The sequence below is a fragment of the Columba livia genome, chromosome 5, assembly GCF_036013475.1.
Source record: "Columba livia isolate bColLiv1 breed racing homer chromosome 5, bColLiv1.pat.W.v2, whole genome shotgun sequence".
Lineage (NCBI taxonomy): Eukaryota > Metazoa > Chordata > Aves > Columbiformes > Columbidae > Columba > Columba livia.
This window is the reverse complement of record NC_088606.1, coordinates 49,301,033-49,314,093: the sequence shown is the minus strand read 5'-3', so window position 1 is coordinate 49,314,093 and position 13,061 is coordinate 49,301,033. Positions and strand designations below refer to the sequence as shown.

Genomic DNA, 13,061 nt, shown 5'->3' with positions numbered 1-13,061 from the left:
GCTTTTGATATATTCTGTGGCCAAATAACTGCAAATAGTCTCATTTGTGAGAAACTTGAAGTTCTTGTGACATACTCTAATTTTCAGATGGATCCCTTTGGTGATGACAGCCTTTCCACAAATGTTTTATCAGTCTCTTCTGCTTATTTCTGTCTTTTCCTGCTCATAGATAGGACTAAAGGGCATAAATTGTTCAATGACCATTTGCTTCATTTGAGAGCAGAGCTGCCTGTTCAGAGATGGCAGAAAAAAGTTATTTACTTCCTGCCCTTTCCTGCTTCCCCCAAGCTGGAATCGCATGGGAAAAAGGTGGAAATGTGCAGCGCTCTTTTTTTGCTACAGGTTCTGTGACTTGTCATATCTTGAATCCTGGAGACTGAGGCTTTCTTACCTTTCACACAGTTTTCTTAAGTATTTTAGGAATCATAGTATGCTTATATTTTTAATTTCTACACCACTTCTTAAGGGAACAGAAGGAACAACAGCATGGCTTTGGTTGTCTCAGTGTTACTGTGTGTTGCATTACTTTCTCAGGTGAAGTAAGGAATGTAGCTTTGGTCTTGTAGCTTTGGCTCTGGGACCAAAGACATGGTAGAAGCTGGGATTCTCTGATTAGAGGACCTGATGGGTGCAGTTTATAGCTCCACAGAGGCAGTCTGTAAATCATGGCATATACAATGCATTGGTCTGGTTGGACTGGCACATGTAAAATTAAGTAATTGTATAAGCTGAAGTAAGAATTTTTCCACATAACCTGTTGAATGTGTACTTAAACAGGGTTTTATTTGTTAAATTTTGTTTAAAATTAAAAGTGTGCAAATGAACACACTTTGATTGCATACCTTGACTAATTATTGGCTGTCATTTGAGTGTACTGTTTTCCCAAACATTGAGTTAATCTAAATCAGCATACTGAAATAGATAAAATATATTGGTGTGAGGAGAACGTTTAAGGGTGGTTGTGAGATCCACGGGTAAGAGAGCAACCAACGCCTTACTTGCACAATTTAATTACCATTGTTCAGTATGTTTTCTGGACTCCTGTCCTCCATTAAGTCAGCAAAATGTGTAGATGTAATTTCTTGGACTGTCCTGACTGACACTCTTTACTCCAATGTTCCTTACGGAGAGAGGAAGTAATTTAGGCTTAACTTGAGGTAGAGGTAGTTAAGTCAGAGTTTTAAGTCATGACTGGGTCTGCTTGTAAACAGCAAAGAGTGGGAAGTGTGTCACAAGATGATGGAGTTCAACAGTTAATTCTGTGCCTTTTGATAGGAGTGTCCCCTGACTTTTGAGTTGCTGCAGTGTGTCTCGAAGTGGGTTGAATGTAGTCAGTTTTGTGCTATTTTTCCATTTCCTAAAATTAACCATATTTTTTAAAGAAGAAGAGGACCTGAGGTAAATTAACTGGATATGACCCAGCAATATGCCCTTGCTGCAAATAAAGCCAACAACATCCTGGGCTTCATTAGAAGGAGTGGTGCCAACTGATTGAGTGAGGTGAACCTTCCCCTCTACTCAGGCAGGTGAGCCCACCCCTTGAGTACTGTGCCCAGTTCAGGGTTCTTCAGCACAAGAGAGATGTGGGCATGCTGGTGCAAACCTAACAAACAGCAACAAAGATGTCTAAGGCATTGTCAAGGTTTAAAGCAAGGTGACAATAAACCGTGGCAGATGCTCTCTGTTAATCCCTCCCACCATAAAAGGTGATAGAAAGACAAGGAAGAGGGACTTCAAGTTAGAAAGAGTCTTGCAAATTGGAAAAGTTTTAAAGGCTTTGCTAATGGTACTAATAAATAGAGAAAATATACAAAATATACAAAACCAATCTTGAGTGCCCGATATGGAGTTGGCATCACGGCAGCGGAGCTGGGTGTGTGGAGCTGGCGGCTCCAGCAGGTGCAGGCTTCACAGCAAACCGGAAACTGGATTTCAGGGATGCAGGGCCTGAGGCCTATAGATCACAGGCAGACAGACAAGCTCCTCTCTAAATGCCGGCCATGGTCGAAGAGAGAGGAGACCCTCATGATCTCCATTGTATATAGCGTGTATGACGATTATGGGTGGAATACTCAGTTGGTCAGTTTTAGTTACCTGTTCCGTCTTCCCCTCCTGGAAAACACGCCCCTCTCAATTATGGGATGTTATCAGAATTCTTAGCTGTCATAGGAATAAGTTTAAACATGGGCTTCTTCAGCATTCCATTGGTTGCTCTTAGCAGTTTTGAGCACAGTGTCTGAAAAACATGCAGGCAAAAATTCAGAAAAGTACAGTTACTTAGAAGAACTGGAACAAGTTGCCTGGACAGGTTGTGGAGTCTCCAACTTTATAGATGCTCAGAACCTGAATGGGTAACTTGCTTTGGTTGATCCTGCTTTTAGGGGTGGGATTGCAGTAGACAATCTCCAGAGGTCCCTTCCATCCTCAGGAATTCAATGATTCTGTGAAAAGTAGCTTTTTTGGTGCAGGGCTCGTGACCTCATGAGGTCCTTTCCCTACCTTGTTTTCTGCAGCTTCTCTGACCATCATAGAGTGGTGGTATAATGCTGAGTTGCTTGTGAAGTGTTTTCAATATGAAATAGTTTATTTATATATAATATTTCTTCATCTCTTCTCAGAAATGTTTAGGAAGAAAAAGTTATATTGCATTGTCTCTTGTAGCATATCTTGTTATTGTGAGGAGCAGTTACAATGCCACATTTTATCTTATATTTGTTTTTTCCATTTTCTGTAGAGTCTTTGCATATAAATGTGCTGGACATTCTTTTGGAGGGGAAAGTGCATAACACAATAAGCATGTGCAACTCCTTCCCCGCCCCCCATCCCCCGGGAAATCCCCTACCAGTGCAGTTTCTTTTTCTTCATGCATCAGAGGTATTTGCAGTAATACGGCATTCCAAGTTGAAAATTCTCTTCCTAACTCCCCCACCCCAAGTTATCTCCTTGCTGCTGCTCTCCTTCTCTAGCTTAATTTGTTTGGAAATCTTGAGTCCCTCTCTCCAAGGATTCTTCAGCTTCGAGGTGTCATGTAACATGACTCTTTAGCTAGCTGTTGTTGTGTTGAATGTGTGCTTGTTTACCTTTGAGAAATCATTAGTGTGTTTTACTCCTTTCCATATGGGTGAGCAGGGAAAATGTGTTCGACAGGCAATTATGTTTTTCCTCTTTGTACTTGATTGCCAGATAGTATACTACATATGTATGTGATATATGTATTGTAAAAGAATAAACCTGCCAGAATAAAATACAGGGTAGGAAAACTGTAGTGGAGAAGGGTGGTTCTTGGGGGTATTGTTTGTTTTGTTTTAAAAGCATGTCTTTGAATACAGTGTGATTAGTTGTGATGGTTACCTGCTGTGGCATATTTTTGGGTTTGAAAAAATGTTTTTTTGTCAGGAACATCTGGGTCTCACAGTTCAGTGCTTAGAAAAAGAAAAGAGGTATTTTGAGTAAGTAATTTGTAGCTTAATGCTATGCAAGATAGCCATTCTTTCTGTTCTGTAAACAATTGGTGTTATTTAATTTCACAGTTCAGTTTTTGCAAATTTAAAGGTGGGTTGGGGGAAGTAAATTTTAAATGCACAGGAATCTAAACTTCGTAGCAATTTCCTGTAAACTCCTGTTTTGTGCCGTGGGCTTGTATAAGTTCGAGAACATTATGGAAACTGGAGAAGTTTGTACTGATTGACATAATCTGTACAACTGGCCCTGTATGTGTAAGCAGGTTATATAAGGTTTGATAACTGTACTGTGTTTCAGGAGGTGTAAAAAGTGTTTGATTGCCTTTTATGATGTCTGTGACATCTTCTAGTTGAGATGGCTGATTGTCTGCTCTTTGGCTGTGATTTCAAGTCACTGCAAAAATGATGACAGACAAGTACCAGGAAATAAGAAATAACCTGCAGCTTTAAAAAAACCTAGGGGGAAATATGGTCTTCATCTTGGATTTGCTCCTGCAGCTGGAATTTAAAAAGACCACTGGAGTGCAGTTTACCAGCTGAAGCACTCTGATTCAATGTGGTAATTAAGTATGTGCCAAAAAACAGTGACTTGCTGACTGCAGTTGAAGTGCGTTTATTTAATTGCCCTGTGACTAGAAAGCTTGGTAGTGAAGCTGGTGGCTACTCTGCTTACTAATGGAGCAGTAACTGAATTTTACCAACTCTCTTGACTCTGGGGTACTTCTGACTGGTGGATGGACTGTTAGTGGTAGTGTGATTAGATGTTAATCTCTTCTGCCCCCTCCCACCCCTTGCTTTTTTCCTTCAAAGTATGGAGTTAAAGGTTAAAATCCAGTAAGGGAGAAGACACTTAAGCATGTGTGAAGAACTGAATTAAGTAACCCAAGAGTTTGTTTTAGGGCTGCTTTTTGCTCAGTGCTTCTCTAGTGTGGTTTGGTTTGGGGTATTTTTAAGAGTATTGTTCTATGATAGCTGCTTAGCAGTGAATTTTGCTCACAGTGCTATTTTTTTTAATTAGATCTTTAGATATTGGTATTTTAATTTTCTTTTATAGCCTCAGTGCTGTTACACCTTTGTTGACCTGTTGCAATCCAGGTGGGATACAAAACTCCAAGATTATGAAATCTTAGTCTTAAAAATGTGATTGTTCTAATGTGTACTAAGATACCAAACACTGGTTTTGATATTTTTAGCTCCTTACAGTTGTTATGGTATGCCCTGTCCGAGGGATATCTAAAACTGTAATTTATGTTCAAAAACACCACCACCAAAATCAACCAAACAAAATACACATGTTAGGTTCTTAATTCTTATTCCATGTATATCTTTTTGACAGGTTTCCAGAACAGGGAGTGTTTAATAGCACAGGTAGCACTGGACTGCAATTCTTTGCATATTCCACTGAATTTTCCTGAAACCCTATCTGGGCTAAATGTATATATATGGTTGTTGTGGGTTTTTTTTAATAGCGAAATGAAAATGGTGGGGATTGTTTATGTACTGAACACCAAAAAAAAAAAAAAAAAAAAATTGAAAAACAATGAAATGTCAGTCCCAAACTGTGAGCGCTCTCAGAAACACTGATGATGTCTAGACTGTTTCAAAGTGCTTGGTTTTTGTTGAGGAATATAAGAAGTGTGGACTATTGAGCGTGCTTTTTTAAAAAAAGTCTTTTTTTTTCCCTTCTGCAGAAATAATGTGTCAGTTACTACTCCAGTCTCCTGAATTAGGTAATCTTAAGAGGTTAGAACTCTACTAATTAAGGTTAATTTAAATCTGGTTGATTTAAATCAGTTCCTCACACATAAACTATTAGGCTGTGCAGACTGATTCTTTTTTTCTGAGAAGCTGCTTCGAGTTTTTTGCTGTATTCTTCCCCTGCCCATAATGACCCAACCAAAAATATTTGCTGTTTGTGTAAGAATTGATCCTGTGTCCTGGGAGCATTTGGCAGCTGTGATGTGTAAGACATAGTGGCTACTATTGGACACTACTAAAATACTTAATTTCTCCATTGTTTTATCTGTATGATTCTTTCTCTGATGAAACTGACTAATGCAAGCAGATCTCAGTTTTGATGGAAGATTCATTTTTGGAACAGATCCATGGATTATTTTAAGGGTAGGTATGAAGCCTGTGGCTTTCTCTTGATAACTAATCACATCAAGGAAGCTTCCCCACTTCCTCCCCAGAATCCCCTCTATTCTCCAACCCCTGCCCCCAGAATTTTATCTTCTGGTGTTACTGTTCCAGTTAAGTTTGCAGTGTTGCTTTAGCTAGGTTTGTATCATTCTTTCCATAATAACCATGGATTTTTATTTCTCTACGATTTATAACTTGCCCCCAAAAAAATCTGTCTTCAGCTGAACCTTAATGTAGGGTGTTTCAGCTAGAATGCTGTTTGTACTTAATTTGGTTTGAACTAGCTTTGTCACTCAGAATAGAGCAGGGTAAAAAAAAAAAAAGGAAAGCTTGACACTTCATAAATTCTTGAAAATCCCACACAAGTGTGCGTTTAAAACATGACGCTTTACGGCCTGTTACAGTCTGATGTCTACTGCTGTGTTGTGCCTTGTTTTGACCAAAAAATGTCAGCCTACATGTTACAGTGGGAGTAGAGGCATGAAGAGGACTGCCCTAGCTAACTGTGGAGTCCAAGGCCCTAATTATGAGTGGCTTATTTAGCTGTGTGGCCACTGCCTTTATTTGTTCCTTCTGTTTAAACACTGCTGCTGTGGGACCATTGGCCAGACTGATCATTTGCTAAGGTAACTGGAAGTTTCTGGGTTTGTTTTCTTGTAGGGTTGTAATGTCAGCACCAGGGGTAGGAACCAAGGAAAGAACCACTCCATTTGGCAGCAGCATGGTTTTAAGTAGGCTTGCATAGACCAGAGACTCGCACTTCTGCTGCAGAAACAACTGATCTCTTCTTACAGTGATATCCAGACTCCCAGTTCAGGGTCTTGATGTTGTAAGAGATCCTCAAACCAGAACTGGTTTCCTGTGATTCATGGCAACTCAGCACATGCTGCCTGCTGAAAGGATAGAAACATGTTGGAAAAGAGAAGGGGGTTAAATGGAGACAATAATTGCTTTTGCCATTCTATTGCTTGGCCTGCTTTCCTGTGATGGACCATGGGGATGCTTCGTAGCACGTGGGGGCAGCAAAACCATTACTTCAGTAAGTGCTTGATTACTGCAGAGACTTGATATATTCTGAAAAGTTCACCAATATCATCAGCTTTATGATACTTAAACAGGATTGCAGAGACACCCTACAATCAGGATGAGTTGGTGACACAGTAATAATAATATTTAATAGGTTGCATTAAAAAAGTCCAACTGGGAGATAAGTGCTTTGAAAGAGCACTGCTTGCATTCAAGTTGCTCTGCGTGTTGTGTAAGTGCATCTTCATTCTGCTAGCCTTTCTTCATGGTATAGTTAATTTGCTAATACTGTGTAGTTTTAGATATTTGAATGATACAGGCATTGATAAGGATTGAGCTTGGTAGCTGTTAATGAGCTAAAATCTACAGATGTAATTTTCCTGTGCCAAATTCATGTATGAAGTTGAAAGTACTGCTTTTGTCCAGTACTTTCTGTGTGGCCAAGGTTAAACACATCGTCTGTGAAATTTCACAAAGTGTTTTTTGGGGGGAGGAGAGGCTCTTGAGCTAGTGTCATAGAAAAGCCCTTTGGCTTACAGACTTTTTTTTTTTTTTTTTTTTTCAGTGGGAGGCTTGAGTGCAGAAATTTTGCTGAAGGGTAATTGTGGAAATATTTTTTTCATCCTTTTTATTTTAACTGTTTTTGCTTTTAAATAACTGTCATGGGATTTCTGATTTTGGTCTAAGCTCCTTTTTAGTTTGCATTTGTACATTTCAATATATGAATAAGTGTGGGACTGTCATGGCTATATGATATAGCCCAAAGATACCTTTAACAGGCAGATTTTTCTTAATTCAACAGTTCATTCTTTGTCTTCTTCATACCTGTAGAGGTAGCTCAAGGTGTCCCTTGAATACTTCAAGCTAGTGCAGGTGAGCTGGATCAGAGAACTGATTTGACCTGATCAAAAACGAGTATTTGGCTGGATCAGTATCACAGTCTGATTCACCAGTTCATTGTGTAGACATTTTCTTTTATTCCTGCTTTTCTCTGGCTGCTGTTGTTTGTCTGTAGCTGCCTGCCCACACAGTATGAGCTGCCACAAATTACAGCCTGACTTGTTAAGGAAAACCAAAATGAGCGGCAATTTGTGTTCATAGGTTGTTCTGTGAACTGGAGCAGCTCAGCTTCTGCTGCTGCTTCTCAGGACCAGTCTGTCTATCCTAGCTGCTGGAGCTGAGATATTTTGGGGAAGGCATCTGGGACATGAGTCCACTGTGGCCACTCTGAGGTGAGCCGTCTCAGAAGCCTGAGGACTTGTCAGCATAGGTTTATCATTTCAACTAGAAAACTCTTGTTTTACTCTCTTGCACTCAAGTGTATGTGTATTGTGATACGAGTAAGTCATTTCTATCTGTCTAACTCTGTATATTTTAATCTATATTCCCCTCTTCAGTGGGCTAAACGTGCTAGCGATCAGACAGGCTGCTGTGATCAGAATGGTTTAAATAAGTGCTGTGGCTGTGCTGGAGGTGTGGCTGAATGGAGGTGTGGTTGAATGCTGTATGTACATGAAGATCAGAGCATTTTAAGCCTGAGTTGTGAGGGACATGTGCTGTACAGCTGCCTGTGCATCCTTGGCTGAAATGATGGCTCCAACTGCACGTGAAGCGGCTATAGAGCTACTGCAGTTTATGGGAGCATCTTTTGTTGCAAAGGAGAGAGTATCCTATTGAGGACCATGACAACAATTACAAATACAGTCCCCTCTGTTCCCGAAGTGGATGGCATTCTCTTATGTAAAATAAACCATTAAGCTTTTTTCCTCCAAATATGTTTTAAATGCACGTTCGTTTACTTTCTTTGTGGTTACATAGTCAGTGCTGTCTTCTTCATGGGATATAAGGGTTTGGGATAGTCCAGGTTATGAGAAATCTGGTTAAGCATGGGCTCAGCAAAATGCAGTAGAAGCCTCTTTACCGTGCTTTTCTGGAGCTCCAGTGGTAGCAGGACTTAGCTTAGGTGTATCTTACCCAGCTGGCGCCCATCTGGCACTTCCGTTGATCTAGCTGGAGAATCCAGTGCACAGGCACCTGATTTTTGTTTGAGGGCTCACTCAGGTCAAAGGTTTCCTGACACAAGACTATGCCAGAAATGGCTATATTGGTAAAGCAAATATCATTTCTCTGACTGCCCTGAGGTAGCTGTGCAAGGTGTTTGCTGTGTTGTGTTTGCACCACTGGCATGCTCAATTTGCAACCTGAATATATTATGCTGGGGTAATGTTTGCCAACTGGGAATTGAGTGTCCTCTTCTGATCAGACCATTTCTTTCCTAACTGTGCAGTCTCAACGTTTCATGCAGACATTGCGTGATTTGCCACATTGTGATCTAGTCCTTTCCAGTTGATAAGTACTGTTAATTTCTCTATTCAGGCTACTTAAATTGCCCATGGGTGGCGTGACAGGGAAACTGGGGCATGGATGGGAGGGGGAAAAAAGCAACCAAAAATTTAATCTAATATCATTCTAAGTCTGCATAGATTCGTGCTTTGTTAATCAACACAAACACATTTTAGGGCTCTTGGTTTTATTATTTTCTGTGTAGAGACTTGCAAAAGGAAGTTCAGCTACAGGCACTGCCTCCTTGGATAGGTAATTAGTTGCTTCAGAATGTGATTTAGTATATTTAATAATAACTGGCCATGCAGGATGATACTCAGTTGTAAATGCTTATGACAGTCAGGTGCTGCCCAACATGGAAAGAGAATGGTAATACATTATGCAGAGGCAATGCTTGTGAGAGATGCTTTCATGAAGGACTTTTTTTCACCTTCTGAAACTGTGGTTTGATTTATGTTAATATGTTAATAGGTTAATAACTATTAAAGTTTTGGGGCTATACATTTGTGTACGCTCTGTGTATATATACTTACAGGCTTTGCAAAGAGCTGCTATCCCTTCTGTTCCTAAAGCTAACCACTATGAATAGTGATTTAATTTGCGTGCATCTCTGCTTTCTTTTTCAGGTACATGTATTGGACTGACTGGGGTGAAACACCCAGAATAGAACGGGCAGGAATGGACAGCAGCACACGAAAAATAATTGTTGATTCAGATATTTATTGGCCAAATGGACTCACGATAGATCTTGATGAGCAGAAACTTTACTGGGCTGATGCAAAACTCAGTTTCATTCATAGGGCAAATCTAGATGGTTCCTTTAGGTAAGTTTCCTTTAGTCAATAGTATGATGTAAGATACTTCTCATATCATGTGTTAATTTTGAACTGAGGCTTTTTTTTTTCTTGTAATCTACAATAATGCCAATACCTTAATGTTCTTTTAAATGTAATTGGTAATAGCCTTGAAAAAAGTAAAATAACCTCACATCCTACAAAACTGGTTTTAAAAGTAAGACAATTTGCATCAGTATTTCACTATAGAACTGCTTATAGCTGCCTTGTACAGCAGGATTTTTTGTTTTTAGGCTCATGTTGTCTTGAAAATAGTTGAAGATGCTTATTCTCAGCCCTATGTAATCTAACATTTAACTAGTGACAGGGATTTTACAGTATTGTTACTGTATTTTTTCTTTTTAGCAGGAACTATACATTGATACACACTTGTCCTTGGCCCCTTCCAAAGCTGTCCTTCGTGGCATGCCTAGAAATTAACCAAATTCAGCTTATTTCAGACTGCATATGAGCAGGAAGCAGGTTTTCCTAAAGCTTAATAGAAAGCACAGCGTGGAAGTTTTGGTTGGTGGCTCCTGTACAAGTGTGCTGTTGAGTTTTGGCTTTTGTAGACATAGAGAGGTGACGCCTCGGACAGGGCAGAACTAGACCTTTGAAATTACACCTTCGATTCTCTGCAGTGTTCAAAGGGCAGGTTGGGTTGGTCCTGAAGGGTGAGTGTCATCTGCTAGCGAAATGTCTTGCCAAGGAGTCAAGTCTCTGCATTCTAGTCTAGCTTTGGTCTTCAGATAGTTTAAAATGACATTTTTATTATTTCATAACATTTTAAATATCTGTGTTATGAAATAATTTGGATTTGTTAAAAAGCTGAAGGAGTTTTATTTCACACATATCTGTGTAATAGAATAATGTGCCTCCCCACAAAAAAACTACTACATTTTCCATTGTGTTTTTCAGATTTTTAGTGAGATGCATTCTGTGCCTGATTTTCACACTCATAGAAGAGGAGTAACAATATTGCCATCCTTTATAAAACACTCATAAGTTCCTTTGAGAGCACTCTGTAAGAGCTAGATAGTGGTGGCATTGTAGTAAGGGACAAGTACTGACTGACAGTCAGAAGTATAGAAAAGGGAAAAAACCTTTATGGAAGGGAGTGGGAGCCCAAAAGCTGTATGCAGATTCACAGAGAGAAAGAAAATGCGTTCTCAAAATTAAAAGTCCAAGAGAGATTTTCATACAATACAACATAAATATATTTCTCCAATTTGGATGCGAGTGGCAGAGAGTAAGGTTTCCAGGCTTATTCTGCAGTTATCATGCACATACTAATTGTATAAAATTTACTCACATATATGTGTTAAAAGTTAAAGTTGTAATTGGTAAGTAAAATTTATTTTTCTCATTTTAGGGTAGAGAAAGGCCACCTGAAAGGGAGCCAGCCTGTGAATACACTAATTCCAGCATTCTGTCCAAATAATTTTGTGATAGATTAGTACATGTTCACCACCTCCTAAGTAGTGTTTTATTGAACCTTAAATGAAAATATTTTAGGAAAAAATAATGTATTTTGCCTTAAAAAAATAGCTCACTGTTGTACACTTCTTACATATTTTACTAAACTGCTGGAGGGTGTAAATGCATACTTGATGTCAGGATATTCGCATGCAGGATGCATTCCGGAAATACTTGTGTCTATGTGAACATGGATTTCTAGGTGTTGTCCAATATAATAGCTTGATGTCATTCAGCTGTACATTTTTTATGTTGTTACCACATGATAAAGCTTCCCTCTTGAAATGTTATGCTTATTAATAAAATGCCATGAATATTGATCTTAATGTTAACTCTTCTAAACGGAAAATTTTATTATTTTTTCTCTTCCACTGATCAATATTGAAACAGAAGTCTGTGAAGTTAGGACTCTTAGGTTCTGGTATCAAGGTGAACTTTAGTAGTGGTTCAAACTAGATGAAAACTTTGGAGGGTTGCTTCTGTTCCTTAAACATAGAGCAGAATAAATTTCACCCAGACTTGTCAATAAAGAAATCTTATGATGTTCCAAATGCTTCTACCCGTCTCATGCCAGAATCACTTCAGAATTCAAATAAAGAAGAAATTTGCATTCTACATGGTGGATTAATGTTACTGAAGCAATCTGCCAGTTACATCTTATCAAGCTTCAGTTTGCAATCACATCAGCTGGAACTGTTTCAAGGGGTGTAATTACAGGAGAAGGGGAGTCTTGATATCTAAGAATGATGGAAGTGGGGACAATATGTAGTGGAAAACAGCTGTTAGGATACTAGCATACAGCTGCTGCTGTTACTAGTAAAGCAGCAACAGCAAAGGTGAGAGTGGAAAGAGAAAGTGAAATAATTTCTGTGAAAAGTGAAAGTATTTCTATTTTTTCTATCATGTTTTATAGTGAGAGTAGTAGTGATAATTTGAAGAACAGAAATTTTAGAGTAGTTTCAATTTTATCTCAAGAACAGAAAGAAGAATAATTTTGTTTTCTTTTTTCCACATTACTTGCTTTGTATATGTATATGCAAATACTTGTTTGTATGCGTCAGTGTGTTTTAAAATTGTCCATGTCTGAATATATATCAAGAATTTGGGGGAGCTTTTTGTATTTCCCTCACCCTGGAAAATGCAAATGGTAGCTATGCTGCTCAAAATGAAACACAATCCTTTCACTCCCAAATGTGAGGTTGGTGGGGGTTTTTTGGTGGGTTTTGTTGTTGTTTTCTTCTTTAATTTCTTCAATAGAAACAATTTAAATACAGATCTGAATACAGGTATAAGAAAAATATGTTCCTTACTTTCCTTCAGCATGATGCTGAGACTTCAGCTTTCTCAAAGTTATATGATGAAAAATTTTGTATACTTTTTTTGCTGTGTCATAGCACTGGCTTGGAAGGTGTGTCTGTGTCTTTGAGTTTGTGCATACATAAAATGCAGGAATTTTGTGAAAATTGTGTTCATGTTGTTTTGACTGAGGAATTGTCAAGTGTGTTTTAACAGACCTAGTAAATGTCTCCAAAACTATTAAATCTAAATTATACAGATTTATTGCAATATGTGTAAATTTGAGAATTCTGTGAGTTTAGAAAACATGTTGAAAATGTCATGTGTTTTTTGGCTTTCAGTTCAGCTGATAACCAATGTGAAAATATATGCATCCCCAGAAGAGAAGTGTGGCTGAATGAAAAATGTCTGAAATGTTTCTGATTTATATTAATTATAAATATTTAGTCTTAGAATAAATATATGTGGCCCTTCTTCTACATTT

At 38.6% G+C, this 13,061-nt stretch overlaps 1 protein-coding gene across 12 annotated transcripts in view; it reads left to right on the top strand.

Moving 5' to 3' along the window:
• Nucleotides 1-13,061, top strand: part of LRP5 (LDL receptor related protein 5) — a 180,698-nt gene that overhangs the window by 38,625 nt on the left and 129,012 nt on the right. For all 12 annotated transcript variants that reach the window (XM_065064887.1, XM_065064888.1, XM_065064886.1 and 9 more), the window contains one exon: nucleotides 9,599-9,796. In XM_065064887.1, the coding sequence (XP_064920959.1) occupies nucleotides 9,599-9,796 (198 nt within the window). The remainder of the gene's footprint in view (nucleotides 1-9,598; nucleotides 9,797-13,061) is intronic.